Here is a 27,184-nt window from a genome sequence, read left to right on the forward strand (position 1 = left end):
GTTGCCCCTACCCCCAAACCACCCCTTACCATCAAACTATCATCATATCCCCCTTCACCTGAGATTTTCGGATCAGATGACGAGGAACAGGAGAATCCATCTGATTACTGTATAGGTACTTCACCAGCGTGCCAAATATCACCAAACAACAATACAATAATGTGTGGTAGGAGTTTTTATACAGTTTATTGTTGATCGGAAAGAGGTTTCAATGTTCGTTGTAGGTGGCTACTACCCGGTGGAAATTGGAGCAATATTCATTGACCGTTACCAGGTGGTGAAGAAGCTGGGATGGGGCCACTTCTCCACTGTGTGGCTAGGCTGGGACATTGAGTAAGTATAATAGTTACAGTATACTGATAACATTGTTTTTGTTATTGATAGACCTTCGGTTTCATATTGTGATTATGACAGCTAAAGCAAGTGATTCACATTTTTTATTTGTATGAGCAGGAAGAGGCGTTTTGTCGCTCTGAAGGTGGTAAAGAGTGCTCCAACCTTCACAGAGACTGGTTTGGATGAGATCGAGCTTCTGAAATGTGTTAGTATTGTATACCCATGTTCAACCTTTTATTCTCTGCTATATAGGCTTAATCAGTCTAATACCTTTCTTGTTCATCAACCAGAGCCAAGCTTATTAGGACATATTGCCTTTTATTAGTTGCACAATGGTGATAATGAAAAGTCACATGTTTACTCCCAAGTTATGTCCTGTTATCAATTGCATTTAGGTAAGGGACAGTGACCCATCTGACCCTAAACGAGACACTGTTGTGCAACTTATCGATGACTTCAAGGTCTCTGGAGTCAATGGGGAGCGTATCCTTTTAAAAGTCATCCACGTGTTATCATTTTACCCATGATCTATTTCTCATACAGCATGTGTCGTATGTTAACTTGCACATTTGAGTGAAAGGGTTTCTCCTTAATTCAGCTATGTGTCAGATGTATGTATGGTTCTTGAAGTGCTGGGTCACCAACTGCTGAAGTGGATCATCAAATCCAACTACACTGGGCTTCCCCTGCCCTGCGTTAAGAGCATCCTCAGACAGGTGGTGTCTTTTCCCTGTGATCTCCACATCCTGTCTCTACCATTTTATCATCCAGAGCAGCTTTTGTGAAAGGATGATCTCCTTTGTGTGTTCCCTGGTGTCATGTAGCCACAGTATATCACCATTATGGTTTCATATCACAGGTTCTCCAGGGCTTAGATTACTTGCACACTAAATGCAAGATTATCCACACAGACATCAAGCCAGAGAACATCCTTTTGAGAGTGGATGATCTTTACGTCCAGGAGCTGGCAGCCGACACCAACCTACAGGAGCTTCCAGTTTCTCCTGCTCCCACAAGCTGTTCAGGTTAGGATTGCTCTCTAATCCAAGTTGGCATACATGTGTCATTAAGTACAATTCCCTGTCTTTTTTAAACTTATTTTATTTTTAGATGGAGGGAAATGGAACAGATTTGTTACAGAGAGATAGAGATGCAATAACAATGCTGAATATTAGGAGTCGAAGTTTAATATTACCTAATGTTATTATTTTTGTTCTCTATGATTTGATTTCATGCTCTCTTGTGCCTTGCTGATCTCTTCATCTACTACTGATGCCAGAAAATACCAGTCTAAGAGAGAAGCAGGTATGGGCATCAACTCTTTGTCTTGTCTCAAATCATGAACCAACCATATTGCTACAAAGGGGGAAACATAGTTTCTGGTAATCTTTTGATGACCTCATCTGTCACCTATGTCTCTCTGACCCCTCCTATCATAATTTGGGTATTAGATTGTGTCAAACTTGTTGGGGAAGTTGACTGTGGCTTTCCAGACTCTTGGGGTTTGGGTAAGATGGACTTGGCATTGTGAGTGTGTGCTGAGTCACTGCATCTTGGCCCTAGGAAGGTTCTTCTGGAGGAAAGCATTGATCTGTGAATCTGGCTGTTGTCAATAGTTACAGTATTGTTTCAGGTTTTCTACTCATTCTACTCATTCAACCATTAAAACAGCAGTGGTGTGTGTGTTATAACAAATGTGTATTCATCATTAACTTGCACATGAACAGCATTTCTGAATGAAGATGCACAGTTTACTAATTGCTATTTGTATTCATTCAGTATGTATAACTATACCTTTGCGTTTGTAGTGAAATTGTTCACCTTGATCAATTCATTGAAAATTAGCATGCACTGCATGAAAAAGGGATTTGTGGTACTAAAGAAATGTACCTTATTTGCAGAGATTGGTTTAAAATATTTTTAAAACTGTTGCATGCTGCAAAATGAGAGACGTCTCATTTTAAGTTTACCATCAAAGTCCTGTGACTGTGCTCATAGACCGGGAAGGTTTCCAGGATCCCGAGGGCCAGGTTGTCGAGAAAGGAGAACAAACATCAACAGCCGCAGCAGGGCGAGGACACTTTAGTTGACCGTCAGAAGAGGGCAAAACCTCATGTGTCATTCTCCAATATCACCACACCCTGTAGTACTCCCAGTTCCACCTCTCCCCCTAAGCCTTCAGGTCCTGTGCGTACTACTTGGAGACGGAACCTGCTGCATGAAGAAGCAATGGGCTCTGACAGCAAGGAGTCAGTCTCGTCACCGATAGAAGATGCACAATCATTGACTACAATGTCTCACTGCTCTAGACAATCTACAGTGTTGCATCACTCTACCCAGAGAGACAACCAGCCCTCATCACCATCACATGGTCAGTCTTGATCTGGAGCCGGCTGTATAGAGTATATTGTCACAGCATATTTCCGTGTAGTATATGTCAGAATACCTGTCCAGTGTTTCAATTGAACTTTCGTGATTTGCATTATAGTATTTCATGCATATGCTGATGATTAAGTTTAATTACACTAAGTGTACAAAACATTAGGAACACCTTCCTAATATTGAGTTGCAACGCCTTTTGCCCTCATAACAGCGTTAATTTGTTGGGGCATGGACTCTACAAGGTGTCAAGCATTCCACAGGGATGATGGCCCATGTTGACTCCAATGCTTCCCACAGTTGTGTCAAGTTGGCTGACTGTCCTTTGGGTGGTGGACCATTCTTGATACACACAGGGAAACTTGAGCACGTTTTTGCCCATTCACCCACTGAATGGCACACAAACACAATCCATGTCTCAATTGTCTCAAGGATTATACATCTTTCTTTAACCTCTGTCCTCGCCTTCATCTACACTGATTGAAGTAGATTTCACAGGTGACATTAATAAGGGATCATAGCTTTCACATGGATTCACCTGGTCAGTCTATCTATGTCATGGAAAGAGCAGGTGTTCCTAATGTTTTGTATGCTCAGTGTATATTAATGATATTTATGTTGTAATACATCATACATAGCATCCATTTTACACCAGAGCACTCACGGCGCATCCATCATCCATAATATCTATCTGCGCCATCTGTCTCGTAATTTGTTTCAGGGTTCAGTGAAACAGATATGTTGGTGAATCTTCTGAAGCCACAGAATGCTGATGAAATCAGCATCAAGATTGCAGATCTGGGCAACGCCTGCTGGGTGGTGAGTTACTATCTGACAGCCATTATGTATATGAATGAATACAGTACCAGTCAAAAGTTTGGACAAACCTACTCATTCCAGGGTTTTTCCTAATTTTTTGTACTATTTTCTACATTGTAGAATAATAGTGAAGACATCAAAACTATGAAATAACACATATGGAATCATGTATTAACCAAAAAAGTGTTAAATAATTAAAAATCAAAATATATTTTATATTTGAGATTCTTCAAAGTAGCCACCCTTTGCCTTGATGACAGCTTTGCACACTCTTGGCATTATCTCAACCAGCTTCACCTGGAATGCTTTTCCAACAGTCTTGAAGGAGTTCCCACATATGCTGAGCACTTGTTGGCTGCTTTTCATTCACTCTGCGGTCCAACTCATCCCAAACCATCTCAATTGGGTTGAGGTCGGGTGATTGTGGAGGCCAGGTCATCTGATGCAGCACTCCATCACTCTCCTTCTTGGTCAAATAGCCCTTACACAGCCTGGAGGTGTGTTGGGTCATTGTCCTGTTGAAAAACAAATGATAGTCCCACGAAGCGCAAACCAGATGGGATGGCGTATTGCTGCAGAATGCTGTGGTTGTCATGACTTCCGCCGAAGTCGGTTCCTCTCCTTGTTCGGGCGGCGTTCGGCGGTTGACGTCACCGGCTTTCTAGCCACCGCCGATCCACTTTTCATTTTCCATTTGTTCTGTCTTTGTCTTTACACCTGGCTTCACTCAACCAATTACTTGTTTATTATTTAACCCTCTGTTGTGTTTGTGAGTGATTGTTTATTGCAATTCGGTCCGTCTTTGTGGGCTTGTTATGTTACGTTGTATATTTGTCTTTTTGAGTAAAAAATTTTGATTTCTCATATCTGCTGTCCTGCGCCTGACTATCTACACCAGCTCCACACAGGACCATTACAGTGGTAGCCATGCTAGTTAAGTGTGCCTTGAATTCAAAATAAATCACAGACAGTGTCACCAGCAAAGCACCCCCACACCATCACAATAAATCACTGACAGTGTCACCAGCAAAGCAACCCCACACCATAACACCTCCTCCTCCATGCTTTACGGTGGGAACCACACATGCGGAGATCATCCGTTCACCTACTCTGTGTCTCACAAAGACTGGAACCAAAAATCTCCAATTTGGACTCATCAGACCAAAGGACAGATTTCCACTGGTCTAATGTCCGTTACTAATTTTTCTTGGCCCAAGCAAGTCTCTTATTGTTATTGGTGTGCTTTAGTAGTGGTTTCTTTACAGTAATACCACCACGAAGGCCTGATTCACGCAGTCTCCTCTGAACAGTTGATGTTGAGATGTGTGTTACTTGAACTCTGTGAAGCATTTATTTGGGCTGCAATTTCTGAGAATGCTAACTCTAAATCTAATGAACTTATCCTCTGCAGCAGAGGTAACTTTGGGTCTTCCTTTCTTGTTTTTACATTTACATTTACGTCATTTAGCAGACGCTCTTATCCAGAGCGACTTACAAATTGGTGCATTCACCTTATGATATCCTCTTGTGGAGGTCTTCATGAGAGCCAGTTTCATCATAGCGCTTGATGGTTTTTGCGACTGCACTTGAAGAAACTTTCAAAGTTCTTGACAGTTTCCAAATTGACTGACCTTCATGCCTTAAAGTAATGATGGACCATCATTTCTCTTTGCTTATTTGAGCTGTTCTTGCCATAAAATGGACTTGGTCTTTTACCAAATAGGGATATCTTCTATATACCAACCCTACCTTGTCACACCACTGATTGGCTCAAACGCATTAAGAAGGAAAGAAATTCCACAAATGAACTTTTAACTTTTAAGGCACACCTGTTAATTGAAATGCATTCCAGGTGACTACGTCATGAAGCTGGTTGACAGAATGCCAAGAGTGTGCAAAGCTGTCATCAAGGCAAAGGGTGGCTACTTTGAAGATTCTCAAATATAAAATATATTTGTTTAACACTTTTCTGCTTAGTATATGATTCCATATGTGTTATTTCATAGTTGTGATGTCTTCACTATTATTCTACAATGTAGAAAATAGTGAAAATAAAGAAAAACCCTTGAATGAGAAGGTGTGTCCAAACTTTGGACTGGTACTGTATAGGTATTAAATATGGTACCTTAGATGACAAAATGCATTAATACAACATTCAACAGGCTAATATCAAGTAATTGCTCATAGTATGGAGGACTAATTCTTCATGTCTGCTCTCCAGTACAAACACTTCACAGAGGACATCCAGACCTGTCAGTACCGTTCTGTGGAGGTCCTGATTGGGGCTGACTATGGCACTCCTGCAGACATCTGGAGCACAGCCTGCATGGTGAGAACCCAGGAGCACCACATCCACCCTTATGGCTGTCCATAATATCAAATCAAATCAAATCAAATTTATTTATATAGCCCTTCGTACATCAGCTGAAATCTCAAAGTGCTGTACAGAAACCCAGCCTAAAACCCCAAACAGCAAGCAATGCATGTGAAAGAAGCATGGTGGCTGGGAAAAACTCCCTAGGAAAAACTCCTGAGAAAGGCCAAAAACCTAGGAAGAAACCTAGAGAGGAACCAGGCTATGAGGGGTGGCCAGTCCTCTTCTGGCTGTGCCGGGTGGATATTATAACAGAACATAGTCAAGATGTTAAAATGTTCGTAAATGACCAGCATGGTCAAATAATAATAATCATAGTAATTGTCGAGGGTGCAACAAGCACGTCCGGTGAACAGGTCAGGGTTCCGTAGCCGCAGGCAGAACAGTTGAAACTGGAGCAGCAGCATGGCCAGGTGGACTGGGGACAGCAAGGAGTCATCATGCCAGGTAGTCCTAGGGCTCAGGTCCTCCGAGAGAAAGAAAGAAAGAAAGAAAGAAAGAGAGAATTAGAGAGAGCATATTTACATTCACACAGGACACCGGATAAGACAAGAGAATACTCCAGATGTAACAGACTGACCCTAGCCCCCCGACACATAAACTACTGCAGCATAAATACTGGAGGCTGAGACAGGAGGGATCAGAAGACACTGTGGCCCCATCCGATGATACCCCCGGACAGGGCCAAACAGGCAGGATATAACCCCACCCACTTTGCCAAAGCACAGCCCCCCACACCACTAGAGGGATATCTACAACCACCAACTTACCGTCCGAAGACAAGGCCGAGTATAGCCCACAAAGATGTCCGCCACGGCACAACCCAAGGGGGGGCGCCAACCCAGACAGGAAGACCACGTCAGTGGCTCAACCTACTCAAGTGACGCACCCCTCCCATGGACGGCATGGAAGAACACCAGTAAGTCAGTGACTCAGCCCCTGTAAAAGGGTTAGAGGCAGAGAATCCCAGTGGGAAGAGGGGAACCGACAAGGCAGAGACAGCAAGGGCGGTTCGTTGCTCCAGCCTTTCCGTTCATCTTCACACTCCTGGGCCAGACTATACTTAATCATAGGACCTACTGAAGAGATAAGTCTTCAGTAAAGACTTAAAGGTTGAGACTGAGTCTGCGTCTCTCACATGGGTAGGCAGACCATTCCATAAAAATGGAGCTCTATAGGAGAAAGCCCTACCTCCAGCCGTTTGCTTAGAAATTCTAGGGACAATTAGGAGGCCTGCGTCTTGTGACCGTAGCGTACGTGTAGGTATGTACGGCAGGACCAAATCGGAAAGATAGGTAGGAGCAAGCCCATGTAATGCTTTGTAGGTTAGCAGTAAAACCTTGAAATCAGCCCTTGCCTTAACAGGAAGCCAGTGTAGGGAAGCTAGCACTGGAGTAATATGATCAAATTTTTTGGTTCTAGTCAGGATTCTAGCAGCCGTATTTAGCACTAACTGAAGTTTGTTTAGTGCTTTATCCGGGTAGCCGGAAAGTAGAGCATTGCAGTAGTCGAGCCTAGAAGTAACAAAAGCATGGATTAATTTTTCTGCGTCATTTTTGGACAGAAAGTTTCTGATTTTTGCAATGTTTCGTAGATGGAAAAAAGCTGTCCTTGAAGCAGTCTTGATATGTTCTTCAAAAGAGAGATCAGGGTCCAGAGTAACGCCGAGGTCCTTCACAGTTTTATTTGAGACGACTGTACAACCATCCAGATTAATTGTCAGATTCAACAGAAGATCTCTTTGTTTCTTGGGACCTAGGACAAGCATCTCTGTTTTGTCCGAGTTTAAAAGTAGAAAATTTGCAGCCATCCACTTCCTTATGTCTGAAACACAGGCTTCTAGCGAGAGCAATTTTGGGGCTTCACCATGTTTCATTGAAATGTACAGCTGTGTGTCGTCCGCATAGCAGTGAAATTTAACATTATGTTTTCGAATGACATCCCCAAGAGGTAAAATATATAGTGAAAACAATAGTGGTCCTAGAACGGAACCTTGAGGAACACCGAAATTTACAATTGATTTGTCAGAGGACGAACCATTCACAGAGACAAACTGATATCTTTCCGACAGATAAGATCTAAACCAGGCCAGAACTTGTCCATGTAGACCAATTTGGGTTTCCAATCTCTCCAAAAGAATGTGGTGATCGATGGTATCAAAAGCGGCACTAAGATCTAGGAGCATGAGGACAGATGCAGAGCCTCGGTCTGACGTCATTAAAAGGTCATTTACCACCTTCACAAGTGCAGTCTCAGTGCTATGATGGGGTCTAAAACCAGACTGAAGCGTTTCGTATACATTGTTTGTCTTCAGGAAGGCAGTGAGTTGCTGCGCAACAACTTTTTCTAAAATTTTTGAGAGGAATGGAAGATTCGATATAGGCCGATAGTTTTTTATAATTTCTGGGTCAAGATTCGGCTTTTTCAAGAGAGGCTTTATTACTGCCACTTTTAGTGAGCTTGGTACACATCCGGTGGATAGAGAGCCGTTTATTATGTTCAACATAGGAGGGCCAAGCACAGGAAGCAGCTCTTTCAGTAGTTTAGTTGGAATAGGGTCCAGTATGCAGCTTGAGGGTTTGGAGGCCATGATTATTTTCATCATTGTGTCAAGAGATATAGTACTAAAACACTTTAGTATCTCCCTTGAGCCAAGGTCCTGGCAGAGTTGTGCAGACTCTGGACAATGAAGCCCTGGAGGAATACCCAGATTTAAAGAGGAGTCCGTAATTTGCTTTCTAATGATCATGATCTTTTCCTCAAAAAAGTTCATAAATTTATTACTGCTGAAGTGAAAGCCATCCTCCATTTGCGAATGCTGCTTTTTAGTTAGCTTTGCGACAGTGTCAAAAAGAAATTTCGGATTGTTCTTATTTTCCTCAATTAAGTTGGAAAAATAGGATGATCGTGCAGCAGTGAGGGCTCTTCGATACTGCACGGTACTGTCTTTCCAAGCTAGTCGGAAGACTTCCAGTTTAGTGTGGCGCCATTTCCGTTCCAATTTTCTGGAAGCTTGCTTCAGAGCTCGTGTATTTTCTGTATACCAGGGAGCTAGTTTCTTATGACAGATGTTTTTAATTTTTAGGGGTGCAACTGCATCTAGGGTATTGCGCAAGGTTGAATTGAGTTCCTCGGTTAGGTGGTTAACTGATTCTTGTCCTCTGACGTCCTTGGGTAGGCAGAGGGAGTCTGGAAGGGCATCAAGGAATCTTTGGGTTGTCTGAGAATTTATAGCACGACTTTTAATCTTCCTTGGTTGGGGTCTGAGCAGATTATTTGTTGCAATTGTAAACGCAATAAAATGGTGGTCCGATAATCCAGGATTATGAGGAAAAACATTAAGATCCACAACATTTATTCCATGGGACAAAACTAGGTCCAGAGTATGACTGTGGCAGTGAGTAGGTCCAGAAACATGTTGGACAAAACCCACTGAGTCGATGATGGCTCCGAAAGCCTTTTGGAGTGGGTCTGTGGACTTTTCCATGTGAATGTTAAAGTCACCAAAAATTAGAATATTATCTGCTATGACTACAAGATCCGATAGGAATTCAGGGAACTCAGTAAGGAACACTGCATATGGCCCAGGAGGCCTGTAAACAGTAGCTATAAAAAGTGATTGAGTAGGCTGCATAGATTTCATGACTAGAAGCTCAAAAGACGAAAACGGCATTGTTTTTTTTTTTGTAAATTGAAATTTGCTATCGTAAATGTTAGCAACACCTCCGCCTTTGCCGGATGCACGGGGGGTTTGGTCACTAGTGTAACCAGGGGGTGAGGCCTCATTTAACACAGTAAATTCATCAGGCTTAAGCCATGTTTCAGTCAGGCCAATCACATCAAGATTATGATCAGTGATTAGTTCATTGACTATAACTGCCTTGGAAGTGAGGGATCTAACATTAAGTAACCCAATTTTGAGATGTGAAGTATCACAATCTCTTTCAATAATGGCAGGAATGGAGGAGGTCTTTATACTAGTAAGATTACTGAAGCGAACACCGCCATTTTTAATTTTGCCCAACCAAGATCGAGGCACAGACACGGTCTCAATGGGGAAAGCTGAGCTGACTACGCTAACTGTGCTAGTGGCAGACTCCACTAAGCTGGCAGGCTGGCTAACAGCCTGTTGCCTGGCCTGCACCCTATTTCATTGTGGAGCTAGAGGAGTTAGAGCCCTGTCTATGTTCGTAGATAAGATGAGAGCACCCCTCCAGCTAGGATGGAGTCCGTCACTCCTCAGCAGGCCAGGCTTGGTCCTGTTTGTGGGTGAATCCCAGAAAGAGGGCCAGTTATCTACAAATTCTATCTTTTGGGAGGGGCAGAAAACAGTTTTCATCCAGCGATTGAGTTGTGAGACTCTGCTGTAGAGCTCATCACTCCCCCTAACTGGGAGGGGGCCAGAGACAATTACTCGATGCCGACACATCTTTCTAGCTGATTTACACGCTGAAGCTATATTGCGCTTGGTGACCTCTGACTGTTTCATCCTAACATCGTTGGTGCCGACGTGGATAACAATATCTCTATACTCTCTACACTCGCCAGTTTTAGCTTTAGCCAGCACCGTCTTTAGATTAGCCTTAATATCTATTGCTAAGAACTCTAACATGTCCGTATAGGCATTTGAGCTGGCCACTGGGGAATATCTGTTTGAACCCCATTCAGGGGACAACTTCTCTCGAGAGGAAGGTAAGCCTTGTTCTTTCTCCTCTCTGTCCTGTGTTTTTCCTGGTGATTGGCCTTGCTCATAAAAAAATTAAGAAAATAAATGCTATAATATTTATTTAACCAGCATAGTCCAATGTCTCCTTTCAGATCACATTGCTCACATAATTGAGTTGCTGGGACCCCTTCCATCCCAGTTTGCCCTCTCAGGGAGAAACTCCGGGCGATATTTCAATCACAAAGGTATATCTATTCACAATGACTTGTGAACTGTTGTATACACAAATGGTTTCTTGTAGCATATGATTCATATTTATGTGAAAGAGCACCCTTATTTTAATTTCACCCACACAATGACTATCAAATTCCTTTTACATATCCTGTTCAGTCAATACCTAGTGTAATTATGTAAGACTCTTTCCCTTGTTTGCTAACAGGGCATCTGCGGCGCATCTCAAGGCTGAAGCCGTGGAGTTTGTGTGAGATCCTGCTGGATAAATACGAGTGGCCACGGGAGCAGGCAGTCCAGTTCAGTGCCTTCCTCCTCACCATGCTGGAGCCCCTCCCAGAGAAGAGAGCCACCGCTGGCCAGTGTCTAAAACATCCCTGGATCTCCTCATAGACATCATACTGTTACCTAGTGTCTGAACCCCTCTGGATCCCCTCATGGACACAGAGTCGCCACCACTGCCCAGTGTCTGAACCACCCTGGATTACATCATAGACACAGCCGTCTCACCGAGGCCACAGAGGTTACACAGGTGAAGTCCCTTAATATGATGATGATTTCAAGGGCAATTCCACCAATTTTAAACCTCATGTCATTATCTCTAGCACAATACCAGTGTCTACATATGTGAAATTTGTGTAATTCTACTTTTTGTAGAACAAAATATAAATTGAAAAAGTTAAACCCTATGACAACATCAAAAGTTAAAATATTTTTTTTAAATGTGATTTTCTAACACTGTGAGATATGCGGCGATGTGGGGAGCAAGAAAATACCCTCCCTCTGACTAGAAGCTTGTTGCAGGTTTAGAAAATCAGTTTCTCTTACTTTTAATCCTACCCTGTGATGTCACAGAGAGTTTTTTTTAGGACCTTATCTGTTTAACCACAGATCATAGAAACGTGCTGTTTTCACATACCGTATGTAGACACTGGTTTGGTGCTCGTGATAATTATGAGGTTGAAAAGTGGCAGAATTGCCATTTAAGTGGGGGAGGGCGGTTTTGTGGGTCACGTACGATATTCAGCAAGTGTTATTTTTTTCAGCTGATTTTCTGCATGTGCTATTTTTCTGTTTGCTCTGGGAGAGCAATCAATTATCACTATATTTTGTCTGGTGATTTGAAGCGTTTGATGTGGAGAAAATAACTTTTGATATGGAGAGATGACATGATGACGAAACAAATCCAGTTTATGTAAAACTGTCACGGTTTAATTTTACAGCTCTCTTTAGATATTAATTTGATATTCCACATTATTTCTGATGTGATGGCCTGTGTTCAGATTATTCAAATTTAAGCATATCAATGACCAAAATCATAAAGAAGGCAAGACTTACTGGAATACTGCCTTTTCAAAAGGACACTGGGAACATTACTTTTGTTTTTGTCTTTCATTGAATAAATGTTATTGGTTTATACAAGGCTTTCATTATCTACCACGTTTCTTCAAATAATTCATAGAAATCGGGTTAGAATTAGACATTGTGTTAATTTAGCCAATTCGTGCATGAATTCATAATACTCTGATTCACCTGACTCCTGTTGTGAGACCTCATGGAATGACAGAGAAGGAGTGGCTTCAAAGGGAATTAGGATACTGATGAGTAGGGGTCAAAACTGCAGCCAGGTCACCCAGTCCGTGCAAGGTAAGCCCTACCTCCCCTCTTTTCATTGCTTCCTTCTGTGTTGTCCCTCATGATCTAACTGATGTGTGAGTGGGCTGTGAGTGTGTTGATGACTGAAAGTGGGCTTTCTCTAGTGAGACCTCCACATCCCACTGGGCACACACTGGTTGATTCAACGTTGTTTCCACATTTCAATGAAATGATGTCAAACCAACGTGGACCAGGTGTTAAATTGACGTCTGTGCCCAGTGGGATTCCTCTCTGTTCACACTAAGGGTTAGCTATAATTCAGCAGCGGAAAGAGAGGGGGAGGGTTGGCAAGTAGGGAGGGGTTAGTCGCGTGGAAATGTGCGTGCGCTGGTGTGTGAGACGAACTGTGCTGGAAGGTGTGAAACAGTTTTATGGCGAGAGAGGTGGCATCAGGAAGGAGAAGTGTAAGTGAAGAAAAGGAAGAATATCTCCATCCTGATTGGAGACTGACAAGCTTCAGATGTAAGTATAGCCATGTTATTATGCCATTGACATGTCTTTAATCTATCTTTGCATGCTGAAGTAGTATAGTAAATAGCTGCTACTTTTTGCATGCTTACATTGTTGGTTTCAACTGTGGGTTTATGACAACAGTGCAGTAAATTGTCTTCTCCCTTTAAAAAGCTTAATATGTTGCAGAGCATTCTGAAGTTTGACTGACTGAATTGTGTAGATTTCAGTGGAACTGTTTAGATTCCATAATTACATCAGAGGGGATTGGGTTAAATATGTGTGGCATGCATTTTCTATCATCTGATTCGCATGCCATTCTTCACCTCATGATGTCCTGGAACGATCTTCAGAGTTGTTTTATTGAGCTCTATCTCTGTACACTGCAGTTCATAATTACTTAGTATAAGCGGATGTTAATATTTTGTCTTTATACATTTTATTTTGTCTTTATACATCTCAAGCACCTTGAGGGTGTAATGCCCACTGGAATATGGTACAGTTAATCCGCTTCATCAAACAATTTACAGTATATTTGCCATCAAATTAAGGCACTCTCTCAAAGCGCCTGACTGAATTTCCAGAAGCTTTTATCTATGTAGCTACAATACATGTGTAAGAAAGCCTAAGTAAACATGGTCTCAGCCCAAGTGCCATGGGTTTTGTCTCACAGCTTGACCTGTTCTGCCCGTTGCTATGCAACGCAAAGCCCATCTCGAGGCATTACCTCCGTTCAGTCTCTCTTGGGCTTATAGACATGAGTTGCATTCTCTATGAAAGGTTCAAGAGTCCGCCCCCCCCACCCCCCGCCTCCATGCATGCTTTCTGTTTTCCTAGAAAACAGCAAATCATTTGTTTTGTAGTGGATTTAGGCTTAGTTCTTATCCCTTTTTGCACTTTTCTCAACTCAACCACCATGCTTCAGAGGTGTTTTGGATTTTCAATATGAGCGCTAGGTTGTTGACTGTCTTTCCTTCATGAATAGACACTTGTTGTATTTGTTGTTACTTAGTCCAGTGTGATTTAGTTAGTATTATTTTAGAACACATGGACACATGAATGTATTTGTTGATAATATGAATATAAAGTGCCAATCATGAAATACATTTCCCCTTGATGAGAGATGGTGAGAGTGATGGAGAGTAATGAGTGGATATGACAACAGTGGTTCAATGATAATGAGAGGAGGATACGTTTGAGTGTCATCTGCTGCATAGTAAATACCCATTTCATTAGCCTAGTACAAAAGGAGGAATGAAAGGAGAGATACAAGAGCTGATGGACGTGGGCATTGATTTCCATAAGTATTCATTTCATTATGATCACACAGATTTCTTGTTGTTTATAAGAGAACATACTGTGTTGCAACATCTTTTAAAATGGGTACAGTGTGTCTATGGTTATTTATTGGTTTATCCGTCTTCATAACTAAATTAGAATTCGTTTATATTACAGTGAATTCATTTTCATGACAGCCATCTTTGTGTGTCCTAGGATGTTGCTGAGCCTTCTTTCTGGTTTGATCATGGGAGCGGCTGTCCTCTTTGTTCTTTACCGCTGGGTGATCCCCACGGCTGTGCAGTATCATGGAGGGCTGGCGCTACTGTGGCATGATATCATCGTGGAGCGTGCACTGGACACCTTGACCCGGACTTCACGTCCTCAAGTGAGCTCTCTAAACAGATGTATAGTTCAGTCTTTGGTGTTCACCATTGTTACTATAGTATTGTGATTCTTCCAGAGACCTGTCATGAAAGGTATTACGACAGCGTTTCCCTTTGAGAGTTTTCAGAGTGAAATGACAGTGTGTGTGTCATCCCTTTAATGCAAACAACACAATTATCACAACATATAAGTTGTAATAAGTTTTTTTTTTTAGGGGGGGGCTTGGCTTCCACAGTGATTTTACCCATGCACCGCTACTGATTTTTGCATGAGTTAATATTAAAACTATGTGAGAGGTTATAGAACTACAGTACCAGTCAAACGTTTGGACACACCTACTCATTCAAGGGTTTTTCTTTATTTTTACTATTTTCTACATTATAGAATAATAGTGAAGACACCAAAACTATGAAATAACACATATGGAATCATGTAGTAACCAAAAAAGTGTTAAGCAAATTAAAATATATTTTAGATTTGAGTTTCTTCAAAGTAGCCACCCTTTGCCTTGAAGACAGCTTTGCACACTCAGGTAGTCACCTGGAATGAATTGTGCCTTGTTAATTTGTGGAATTTTGTTCCTGACCAAAAGACCAAGTCCGTATTATGGCAAGAACAGCTCAAATATGCAAAGAGAAACAACAGTCCATCATTACTTTAAGACATGAAGGTCAGTCAATACAGAAAATTTCAAGAACTTTGAACATTTCTTCAAGTGCAGTCGCAAAAACCATCAGGTGCTATAAGGAAACTGGCTCTCATGAGGACCACCACAGGAAAGGAAGACCCAGAGTTACCTCTGCTGCAGAGGATAAGTTGATTAGAGTTAACGGCACCTCAGATTGCAGTCCAATAAATGCTTTACAGAGTTCAAGTAACAGATACATCTCAACATCAACAGGCCTTCATGGTTGAATGAGCAGGTGTGTCTGAACTTTTGACTGGTACTGTGTATATATATATATATATATATATACATATATATATATATATATATATATATATGGTCAAGTGCCACAAAGAAGGACATAGGCAAATTACAGTTGGCCCAGAACAGAGCAGCACAGCTGGCCCTTAAATGTACATGGAGGGCTGATATCAAGAACATGCATGTCAATCTCTCCTGGCTCAAAGTAGAGGGGAGATTGACTGCATCACTACTTGTCTTTGTCAGAAGTATTGACGTGTTGAAAGCACCCAACTGTCTGTTCAAATATCTAACAAACAGCTTAGACACCCATACATGCCCCATAAGACATGCCACCTGGGGTCTCTTCACAGTCCCTAAGTCCAGAACAGAGGCTGGGAAACGTACAGCATTATAGAGCCATAATTACATGGCACTCTCTTCCACATCAGGTTACTGAAGCTAGCAGTAAAATCAGATTTAAAAATAAAGTTTAAACATAGCCGACTGTGAAGAGACACGTGCACACACCCATTGCCATGCATGCACGCACACACACCCACAAATTGTATTTGTGATATTGTATTGTTGTAATGTTGTACATGTTATATTGTACATTTGTTATGGTGGACCAGTGTAAATGTGTATAGTGCACAATGTATTGTGTGATGTGTTGTTTTATGTATGATGTAGAGTAGACTATCGTTTTGTTGTGATGTGTCGTTTTATTGTTGTTTGGGCGCCAGGAAGAGAAGCAGCTGCCTTGGCAGCAGGTAATTTGGATCCTAATAAAATAGTAAATACTACATTTAACGTAGGTATCATCATAGGTACAATACCATCTGTAATTCTTTCCTTTGAAATATCTAGCGTATTCTGAAGGCAGTGCAAAGGAAAGCCACTGTAGGAGACCCCCAGAGTGTGATCACAGCCATCGACCACTTCTGCAGGCATAGAGAATGGGCCATGAATGTGGGGGATGAGAAAGGTACTCTACATGTGCTTTGAATGGGTTATTAAGAATAATAATAAATGCCATTTAGCAGACGCTTTTATCCAAAGCGACTTAGTCATGTGTGCATACATTTTATATTCGTGTGGCCTCAGATAACCAGCTAAATGAGAAGTCAATACAATTATTGAATTGATCTTTATCCTATCATCAGTCCACCTGGTATTTAAAACCTAAAATAATATATATATACACAAACACAGTATATAGTAAATATTTTGTATGTTTATTGGATAGATAGAGGTGAAAGGTTGGGGAGAGTGCTGAAAGAGCAGTCGAATTGAATTAACCCATGTTGCAACCGTATATACAGGATGTGTTCTTAGACCTCTAGACCACCCCAGGCCACATGTCTGCTTGGTCTTGACTGTGTCCACATCTTTGTGTGTGTGTGTGTCTATATAATGTGTGTTTATTACAGGCTCCATTCTGGACTCGGTGGTCAGTGAAGTGAGTCCAGTCACTGTCTTGGAGTTAGGCACTTACTGTGGCTACTCAACAGTACGCATAGCCCGCCTATTACCCCCTGGAGCCTGTGTCATTACCTTGGAGTTCAACCCAGATTATGCTGCCATTGCTCGTCAAGTCATCAAATGGTCAGGACTGGAAGATAAGGTAAAAAGAGATTAGGATGGATTAATATAATTACATCTGATGATGAACGTGATGTACATTCATGTAAATATGGGTGGGTAGTAGATGTTAAAAGATACGGGTCAGTTGTAACTCAGAAGCTTAGATGAGATCTCATTACTGATGTCCAGGTGCAGCTAGTGGAGGGAGCATCAGGAGACTGGATCCCTTGGATGAAGGAGCATTTCGGGGTCCAGGCGTTTGACTTAGTTTTTCTGGACCACTGGAAAGAGCGCTACCTTCCTGACACAAAACTGCTGGAGGTAAGTAAGATACAGTGGGGGGGAAAAGTATTTGATCCCCTGCTGATTTTGTACGTTTGCCCACTGACAAAGAAAGGATTAGTCTATAATTTTAATGGTAGGTTTATTTGAACAGTGAGAGACAGAATAACAACAAAAATGTTATAAATTGATTTGCATTTTAATGAGGGAAATAAGTATTTGACCCCCTCTCAATCAGAAAGATTTCTGGCTCCCAGGTGTCTTTTATACAGGTAACGAGCTGAGATTAGGAGCACACTCTTAAAGGGAGTGCTCCTAATCTCAGCTTGTTACCTGTAAAAAAGACACCTGTCCACAGAAGCAATCAATCAATCAGATTCCAAACTCTCCACCATGGCCAAGACCAAAGAGCTCTCCAAGGATGTCAGGGTCAAGATTGTAGACCTACACAAGGCTGGAATGGGCTACAAGACCATCGCCAAGCAGCTTGGTGAGAAGGTGACAACATTTGGTGCGATTATTCGCAAATGGAAGAAACACAAAAGAACTGTCAATCTCCCTCGGCCTGGGGCTCCATGTAAGATCTCACCTCGTGGAGTTGCAATGATCATGAGAACGGTGAGGAATCAGCCCAGAACTACACGGGAGGATCTTGTCAATGATCTCAAGGCAGCTGGGACCATAGTCACCAAGAAAACAATTGGTAACACATTACGCCGTGAAGGACTGAAATCCTGCAGCGCCCGCAAGGTCCCCCTGCTCAAGAATACATATACATGCCCGTCTGAAGTTTACCAATGAACATCTGAATGACTCAGAGGACAACTGGTGAAAGTGTTGTGGTCAGATGAGACCAAAATGGAGCTCTTTGACATCAACTCAACTCGACTTGTTTGGAGGAGGAGGAATGCTGCCTTTGACCCCAAGAAAACCATCTCCACCGTCAAACATGGAGGTGGAAACATTATGCTTTTGGAGTGTTTTTCTGATAAGGGGACAGGACAACTTTACCGCATCAAAGGGACGATGGACGGGGCCATGTACCGTCAAATCTTGGGTGAGAACCTCCTTCCCTCAGCCAGGGCATTGAAAATGGGTCGTGGATGGGTATTCCAGCATGACAATGACCCAAAACACACGGCCAAGACAACAAAGGAGTGGCTCAAGAAGAAGCACATTAAGGTCCTGGAGTGGCCTAGCCAGTCTCCAGACCTTAATCCCATAGAAAATCTGTGGAGGGAGCTGAAGGTTCGAGTTGCCAAATGTCAGCTTCGAAACCTTAATGACTTGGAGAAGATCTGCAAAGACGAGTGGGACAAAATCCCTCCTGAGATGTGTGCAAACCTGGTGGCCAACTACAAGAAACGTCTGACCTCTGTGATTGCCAACAAGGGTTTTGCCACCAAGTACTAAGTCATATTTTGCAGAGGGGTCAAATACTTATTTCCCTCATTAAAATGCAAATCATTTTATAACATTTTTGACATGCGTTTTTCTGGATTTTGTTGTTGTTATTCTGTCTCTCACTGTTCAAATAAACCTGCTATTAAAATTATAGACTGATCATTTCTTTGTAAGTGGGCAAACTTACAAAATCAGCAGGGGATCAAATACTTTTTTCCCCCACTGTAACTAGTCTGATCATCCTGTGATTATAGGGAAGCATTGATAGTCCTACACTCCTACACCGATGTGAATAATCAAAACACAAAACACATCTCATTCTCTCTTTTCTCCCTCTTTCTCCCATTCTTCCAACTATATCTCTTCCTATATCCCTCTCTCTCTAGGAGTGTGGTCTCATACAAAAAGGCACAGTGCTGCTTGCAGACAATGTAATCTGCCCAGGAACCCCTGACTATCTGGAGTACGTCCGCAACAGCCCTCGCTACAACAGCCACTACTACAGATCCCACCTGGAGTACACCAAAGCAGAGGACGGCTTGGAGAAGTCTGTGTTCTTAGGGTACTAGCCAAACATTGAACCTCTTGTTTTAAAACACTGTAACTCTCTTGGTAATGTATTTTTTTGTTTTGTTTCAATTTTAAGCGCTGCCTTATATCTGAGTTATGACATACTGTAACTTACTGTGCAAAGCATTTCTTTCCCTGTATGATTTATCTAGAGTAAACCAATATGTCTTTGAAAAGTATTTCTGTGTGTTTTGACTTTGTCACAATGCTATCTAGCTATGCAAATTGTTAAAATGTCAGGTCTTAACAGTTACATTTAGTGCTGTCAGTTTTACCGCTGCCGGATGACGGTAGTGTGATGTCAAACATGGATCTAATACAGTAGGTGGCAGTAGTGTGCCTTTTTAGAGATTCCAATCAAACAACTGAAAAGCAGCTTGCAAAGTGGCCCCATCATAACTTCATAGCATGTATAGTCTTCTTTCCGGTATAGGCAGACAGAAAACGGACTAAAATCTTACACCGTATCTAGCAACTGTAAATAATTATTTATGTTTTGTTATGAATCTGTATCAGGTCGACATTTAGTTATTAAAGATTCTGTGAGAAAGGTCTTTTGCACCAAAATCTTTGATTTGATCAAATCCAATGGGTATCAAACAGATCACTAAAATATCAACTTAAGCCGGGTATTAACAGTACTGATTAATGTGACTGATCCTGGAGATGCTATAGAAAATTATTTTGTCTATACAGCGGAGAAACAGATGCATCTTTATAATTTGCATGTGATTGTGAATCACTATTGTTTTAGTTGAACATGTTTCAGTTGTTAGAACATGATACTCTACAGGTGTGTATGAGAATGTATTCTCATGTCACTGCCTTTCTAATCTCCCCTGCAAAGGGATGGAGTTCCATCATAAAAGGGGGAGGTTACTACATATAGTACAGCTGCATACAAATATAAAGGCTAGTCCACCAAGGGCTTTCTTCACAGACAGCCACATGATAATCTCAATCTGTGCCCATTAGTGCACTGAGAGAGAAGAGGGTTCAACAGAGAGAACGAGGCAGTGACATAAACAGAGAGCAAGTGGTAGAGAACTTTTACGGGATTTGGCAGTGATTTGTAGAATCTCAGTGGCATAATATTGTGCTTTTTGTACTTTTCCGTGATTCAGACGATGCTATACACTAAGCCTCGAAAGCCAAAATGTTCGATACTTTTTTGCTAACTAAAACAAATGTTATGTTATTGAAGGATTTGAGTCCATTCCAGTTATTTTTAGAAAATACATATAATATCTGAGATGTTAATGGATTTACTTTTTGCGAAAACAATGAAGAATCTGGCACATGAACATCATCACATATTTAACATGGGAATAGACCTGTTTGGGAGTGTTGGCGTGATGGATGAAATCGAGACTGGTCCAAATGGAATGTTCAGGTAAGCAGTCAATTCTTATATTTATTACACCCATAAACCTCTTTTCAGATTTCAAGAACCTAGGTCACATTTGACTCTTTTATTAGGTGTCATATACATGTTAAGCTTGCTACCCGTACTGTGTATTGAACATTTAATCTCTGTGAGGCATATCTCTATTTCAATGCATTGCATCATTTGTGTAAACTTCAGGCCAGTATCCCACACAGTTTTTTCATTGTTTGCACAATATTGATATGTTGCATCAAATGATAGAATATGATGTTTGGTTGGATGATAATCATACAACTAAGATAAAACTCTGTTTTGCAAAAAAAACATGAACAGATACAACTTTAATTAAACTTACTTGTAATTTCAATATCTTTAGTCGGATTTTTCTTAAACCAAATCTTTTACATCATATACCAATTTTCAATACCGTTATAACTTAATTGGATGACACAGTGAAATTGGAAGGAAAGTAAGCTGGCTAGGCAGTCAAACTGAGCTATAAATATTTCAGTATATATTTATATTCTTAGCTTCATATCAGGATGAAATTAATCAGGATAAGACTTGTTCTTTGCGTAACACATATTTGTACCTTGAACATGCCCCTTAATTATATTTCTCACCCCTATGTTTCCCTTATGTTTCATTAAACCTAAATAGTTTTACAGAACATGAAAAACATTCATAAAACAAATATCTGTCCATGTTAGCTTTTGTGCAATATTTATGAGATGTTATCACTATGCTCTTTGCTACTCCCTTGGCTGTGTTTTACTTGTCCAACCTTTTCCATGCAGATACCTTTTACTTAGAAAACTCTTTGCTGTGGGGGTTGAGTGTGACTATGTTTAAGTCTAGAAGCAGTAGATCTTCTCGGACACAGACACATATTTTTATACCCATTTTGAGATTGTGGTGAAGAACTGAAGTGTCATGTCCTATATTGTCTGCTTGAATGATAATGTTTGGTAATATGCCTTTGATGCCAAGACATACTGTATAGCAATTTCTGATGTCATGGTAAGAGCGCTTGCAGATCAATTTGCATGATTAAAAGTTATTTTGTTCACTCAGAATTAGTCTAAAATTGATGTAACAAAAGCTATAACTGAACTTAAACCAAAGACCAACATGTCCTCATTACTGTTCACAGGTATCAAATGTAGAGGGAGAAGCCTGGTACTTTAACACTGGATGCAGGAACCTTTGGTGGCCAGAATCATGATATCACAGTGCCACACATCACAGTTCTGCTGTCGGTTTGGTCCACTGTTTGGATGCCATGTAACAACATTGCTCAGGTTACTGTGGATGCTGTTTCTGGGTCTAAGTCCAGAGTCATGGGCTCAGCAGGGCACACAACCACACTCCATCAAGATCAAGGGAGACATCACCCTGGGTGGCCTGTTTCCAGTGCACTCCCGTGGGCCGGCCGGTGTGCCCTGTGGGGAGATCAAGAGGGAGAAGGGGATCCACCGTATGGAGGCCATGCTGTATGCGCTGGATCAGATCAACAGTGACCCTGACCTCCTGCCTAACATCACCCTGGGGGCCATGGTCCTGGACACCTGCTCCAGAGACACCTACGCTCTGGAGCAGTCACTCACCTTCGTCCAGGCCCTCATCCAGAAGGATAACTCAGACGTACGCTGCTCCAACAATGAGCCACCCATTATTCGCAAACCAGAGAGGGTGGTGGGAGTAATCGGGGCATCAGGCAGCTCTGTGTCCATCATGGTGGCCAACGTGCTGAGACTCTTTGCGGTGAGACTCCTTCCTGTGCTGTGCATTTTTAGCCCTCCCTATATTATAATCCCATGCTGAACTGTTGTGCCCAAATTTGTTTATCCCTGTTAGTGAGAATTTCTCCTTTGCCAAGATAATCTCATCCTCACACACTTACATTTTCTTCATCAGAGTTAATATACAGTACCAGTCAAAAGTTTGGACACACCTACTCATTCAAGGGTTTTTCTTAATTTTTTACTATTTTCTACTCTAAAATAGTAGTGAAGACATCAAAACTACGTAGTAACCAAAAAAGTGTTAAACAGATAATCAAAATATATTTCAGATTTTTCAAAGTAGCCACCCTTTGCCTTGATGAAAGCTTTGCACACTCTTGGCATTCTCTCAACCAGCTTCATGAGGTAGTTACCTGGAATGCATTTCAATTAACAGCTGTGCCTTAAAAGTTAAAAGTTCACCATTGTTACTATAGTATTGTGATTCTTCCAGAGACCTGTCATGAAAGGTATTATGACAGCGTTTCCCTTTGAGAGTTTTCAGAGTGAAATGACAGTGTGTGTGTCATCATCATTCCACAGTGATTTTACCCATGCACCGCCACTGATTTTTGCATGAGTTAATATTAAAACTATGTGAGAGGTTATAGACCTACAGTACCAATCAAACGTTTGCACATGCCTACTCATTCAAGGGTTTTTCTTTATTTTTATATTTTCTACATTGTAGAATAATAGTTAAGACACCAAAACTATGAAATAACACATAAGGAGTCATGTAGTAACCAAAAAAGTGTTAAACAAATTAAAATATATTTTAGATTTTAGTTTCTTCAAAATAGCCACCCTTTGCCTTGAAGACAGCTTTGCACACTCTTAGCATTCTGTCAGTCAGCTTCATGAGGTAGTCGCCTGTAATGAATTTCAATTAACAGGAGTGCCTTGTTAAAAGTTTATTTGTGGAATTTCTTTCCTTCATGCATTTGAACCAATCAGTTGTGCTGTGACAAGGTAGGGGTACTATACAGAATATAGACATGTCAGGGTAAAAGACCAAGTCCGAATTATGGCAAGAACAGCTCAAATAAGCAAAGAGAAATGACAGTCCATCATTACTTTAAGGCAGGGGTGGGCAACTCCAGTTCTCGAGGGCCTGATCGGTGTCACACTTTTTCTCCATCCCGAGCAAACACAGCTGATTAATCAAATTGCATTCTAAACTGAAGATCATCATTAGGTGATTATTGGAGTCAGGTGTGTTAGCTGGAGCAAAACTGTGACACCATTCAGGCCCTCGAGGACTGGAATTGCCCACCCCTGCTTTAAGGCATGAATGTCAGTCAATCTGGAAAATGTCAAGAACTTTGAAAGTTTCTTCAAGTGTAGTCGCATAAACCATCAAGCTCTATGATAAAACTGCCTCTCATGAGGACTGCCACAGGAAAGGAAGACCCAGAGTTACCTCTGCTGCAGAGGATAAGTTCATTAGATTTACCAACCTCAGAAATCGGCAATTAACTGCACCTCAAAGCTGTCATCAAGGCAAAGGGTGGCTACTTTGAAGAATCTCAAACATAAAATATATTTTGAATTGTTTAAAACTTTTTTCGTTACTACATGATTCCATATGTGTTATTTCATAGTTTTTATGTCTTCACTACTATTCAATGTAGAAAATAGTAAAAATAAAGAAAAACACTTGAATGAGTAGGGGTGTCCAAACTTTTGACTGGTCCTGTAGTTTAGAGAACATTTAGAAACAACATTAAGAAACAACAGTACTTCAGAATTTCAGTACTTCAGCATAACGTTTCCTCATGGTTCTATTTAAAGTCATGTTCTCATTGTTCCAAGAATGTTAAGAAATAATGTTCTTCTGTGGGAATTTCAGTACTTCAGCATAACGTTTCCTATAGGTTTCTTCATTGTTCTATTTTAAAGTCATGTTCTCAAATTGTTCAGAGAACATTAAAAAAACTATCCATAAAAAAACACAAGAAAACTTTAATAACGTTCAGAGAACGTTCTAAGAATGTTATATAAAAACATACATTCCTTTCTCAGCATCAACAAAACTCTGTCTATCCTCTTATTTGAATAAACTAAAATAAACAGCTTTGCATGCGTAAGAAAACATGGCATGGTAGCTCTATTCTGGTGGCGCAGTGGACTAATTCCACAGATAGAGACCAGAAGATTATAAGTTTGAATCTCAATTATGCTCTTTCACAATAAAAAAGAAATGAGTTTGCAGGAAACGTAGGATTTCATTCCCCCAACCAATGTGAAACCGAAAACATATGTTCCCATAACTTCCAAAGAACCAAATGTGCTAAAAAAATATTGTGGAAAAAATATGTGGCTTTCGGACACAAGTGACAAATGACAAGTAAAAAAACACAATATATATTCATATTTCTTTCACATGAGTCAGACACGTGGTTTTAGGACATGTGAAGTTCCACATGGATTTTCACATGTAATCACGTTAATCGTATGATTTGCTGTGATTAATTAAGATTAATTGAAAATTCAGAGTTTGCTCATTGCGCTGTAATTTTAAGATTTCGTTTTTATATAAAAAGCATTACACAATACTGATGTTTTTGTCCAAAGTAACAGTTAGCAAAATTAGGTAAATTGATATAGTATACGTTCTTAACCTCAATGTCAATGCCATTGTTGTTTTTAGCTGTATAGATTATGTAAAAGTATATATTTACATTCAGTCCAATAGCAAACACTTTCACATATTTTCAAATACACTGAACAAAAATGTAAACGCAACATGTAAAGTGTTGGTCCCATGTTTAATGATCTGAAATAAAAGATCCAAGACATTTTTCAAACACAAAAAGCTTATTTCTTTAAAACGTTGTACCCACATTTGTTTACATCCCTGTTAGTGAGCATTTCTCCTTTACCAAGATAATCCATCCACCTGACAGGTATGGCATATCAAGAAGCTGAAGCATAATCATTACACAAGTGCACCTTGAGCTGGGGACAATAAAAGCCGCTCTATTAAGTGCAATTTTGTCACACAACAATGCCACAGATGTCTCAAGTTTTGAGGGAGTGTGCAATTGGCATACTGACTGTCAACCATAGCAGTTGCCAGATAATTGCATGTTCATTTCTCTATCATAAGCCGCCTCCAACGTCGTTTTAGAGGATTTGGCAGTACGTCCAACCGGCCTCACAACAGCAGACCACATGTAACTATGCCAGCCCAGGACCTCCACATTCAGCTTCTTCACTTGCGGGATCATCTGAGACGAGCCACCTGGACAGCTGAAGAAACTGTGGGTTTGCACAACCAAAGAATTTCTGCACAAACTATCAGAAACCATTTCAGGAAATCTCATCTGCGTGCTTGTCATTGTCACCAGGGTCTTTACCTGACTGCAGTTCGGTATCATAACCAACTTCAGTGGGCAAATGCTCACCTTCGATGCCCACTGGCACACTGCAGAAGTAGGCTCTTCTCGGATGAATCCCAGTTTCAACTGTACTGGGCAGATGGCAGACAGCGTGTATGGCGTTGTGTGGGCGAGAGGTTTGCTGATGTCAACATTGTGAACAGAGTGCCCCATGGTGGTCGATTGGGTTGTGGTATGGGCAGGCATAAGCTACGGACAACAATCACAATTGCATTTTATCGATGGCAATTTGAATGCACAGATATACTGTGACGAGGTCCTGAGACCCATTGTCGTGCCGCCATCACCTCATGTTTCAGCATGATAATGTACGGCCCCATGTCGCAAGGATCTGTACACAATTGGCGCAAGTAAGATGGAGCCGGAGAGGATGGCTGCTGTTTCATGGGCTCTTAACCAACCGTGCAATTTTGTTAGTTTCTTCACATTTTTTGTAACTTATTGTGTACATAATGTTGCTGCTACCGTCTCTTATGACCAAAAAGAGCTTCTGGAAATCAGAACAGCGATTACTCACTTTGAACTGGACAAATAATTTATCTTTAATGAGTCGAACGAGAGGGATTTACTCTAGACACTCGAACAGGCCCTCATCCCCGTTTTTCGCAGGAGAAAGAGATGGAAAAGATATTGTGGAAAGAGATCGGGGTGCCTTGTGAGGATCCGCCAACGAGTGGCTAATCTGCCCTTGCCATCCGTACTACTGGCCAACACACAATCGCTGGATAATAAATTGGATGAGCTAAAAGCACGTATATCCTACCAACGGGACATAAAAAACTGTAATATCTTATGTTTCACCGAGTCATGGCTGAACAATGACATGATTAACATACAGCTGGTTGGTTACACACTGCATTGGCAGGATAGAACAGCAGCCTCTGGTAAGACAAGGGGTGCGGTCTATGTATATTTGTAAACAACAGCTGGTGCACGATATCTAAGGAAGTCTCAAGGTTTTGCTCACCTGAGGTAGAGTATCTCATGATAAGCTGTAGACCACACTATCTGTATTTTTCGTAGCTGTCTACATACCACCACAGACCGATGCTGTCACTAAGACCGCACTCAATGAGCTGTATACCGCCATAACCAAACAGGAAAACACTCATCCAGAGGCGGCGTTCCTAGTGGCCGGGGACTTTAATGCAGGGAAACTTTAATCTGTTTTACCTCATTTCTATCAGCATGTTAAATGTGCAACCGGAAGGAAAAAAACTCTAGACCACCTTTACTCCACACACAGAGATGTGTACAAAGCTCTCCCTCGCCCTCCATTTGGC

The 27,184-nt window shown here is 41.2% G+C and overlaps 3 protein-coding genes across 6 annotated transcripts in view; all 3 read left to right on the top strand.

The window, feature by feature from the left end:
* Nucleotides 1-12,871, top strand: LOC115149823 (SRSF protein kinase 3; the record flags this gene model as incomplete). Its single annotated transcript, XM_029692645.1, has 14 exons — nucleotides 1-115; nucleotides 225-333; nucleotides 454-541; nucleotides 732-819; nucleotides 946-1,052; nucleotides 1,196-1,361; nucleotides 1,616-1,641; nucleotides 1,788-1,844; nucleotides 2,335-2,707; nucleotides 3,437-3,534; nucleotides 5,756-5,863; nucleotides 10,531-10,600; nucleotides 10,727-10,819; nucleotides 11,014-12,871. Coding segments are annotated over 14 exons (1,683 nt in total), but the record flags the coding sequence as incomplete, so codon positions are not given.
* comtb (catechol-O-methyltransferase b) lies at nucleotides 11,820-19,505 on the top strand. Of its 4 annotated transcripts, none has more exons than XM_029694591.1 (7): nucleotides 11,820-12,452; nucleotides 14,406-14,577; nucleotides 16,230-16,256; nucleotides 16,354-16,471; nucleotides 16,917-17,110; nucleotides 17,260-17,391; nucleotides 19,143-19,505. In XM_029694591.1, exons 2-7 carry the CDS (start codon nucleotides 14,407-14,409, stop codon nucleotides 19,323-19,325), a joined length of 825 nt encoding a protein of 274 aa, XP_029550451.1. In that variant the 5' UTR covers nucleotides 11,820-12,452; nucleotide 14,406; the 3' UTR covers nucleotides 19,326-19,505. The 4 variants fall into 4 exon arrangements, with proteins under 4 accessions (XP_029550451.1, XP_029550449.1, XP_029550447.1 ...); XM_029694589.1 differs by lacking the exon at nucleotides 11,820-12,452 and adding an exon at nucleotides 12,767-12,923; XM_029694587.1 differs by lacking the exon at nucleotides 11,820-12,452 and having other exon boundaries at nucleotides 12,921-14,577.
* Nucleotides 19,506-19,969: 464 nt separating this feature from the next.
* LOC115150852 (metabotropic glutamate receptor 6) overlaps nucleotides 19,970-27,184 on the top strand; it is a 30,352-nt gene continuing 23,137 nt past the window's right edge. Inside the window, exons 1-2 of the mRNA XM_029694592.1 lie at nucleotides 19,970-20,719; nucleotides 21,867-22,477. Of these exons, the coding sequence (XP_029550452.1) occupies nucleotides 21,908-22,477 (570 nt within the window). The 5' untranslated portion in view covers nucleotides 19,970-20,719; nucleotides 21,867-21,907. The remainder of the gene's footprint in view (nucleotides 20,720-21,866; nucleotides 22,478-27,184) is intronic.

This window comes from Salmo trutta, chromosome 16, assembly GCF_901001165.1.
Source record: "Salmo trutta chromosome 16, fSalTru1.1, whole genome shotgun sequence".
Taxonomy (NCBI): domain Eukaryota; kingdom Metazoa; phylum Chordata; class Actinopteri; order Salmoniformes; family Salmonidae; genus Salmo; species Salmo trutta.

Coding starts and splice junctions, on each gene's coding strand:
- comtb (XM_029694587.1), top strand. CDS start 14,380: ATGACAGCCATCTTTGTGTGTCCTAGGATGTTGCTGAGCCTTCTTTCT. Junction 16,257..16,353: donor AGCAGCTGCCTTGGCAGCAG/GTAATTTGGATC, acceptor TGAAATATCTAG/CGTATTCTGAAGGCAGTGCA. Junction 16,472..16,916: donor GAATGTGGGGGATGAGAAAG/GTACTCTACATG, acceptor TGTTTATTACAG/GCTCCATTCTGGACTCGGTG.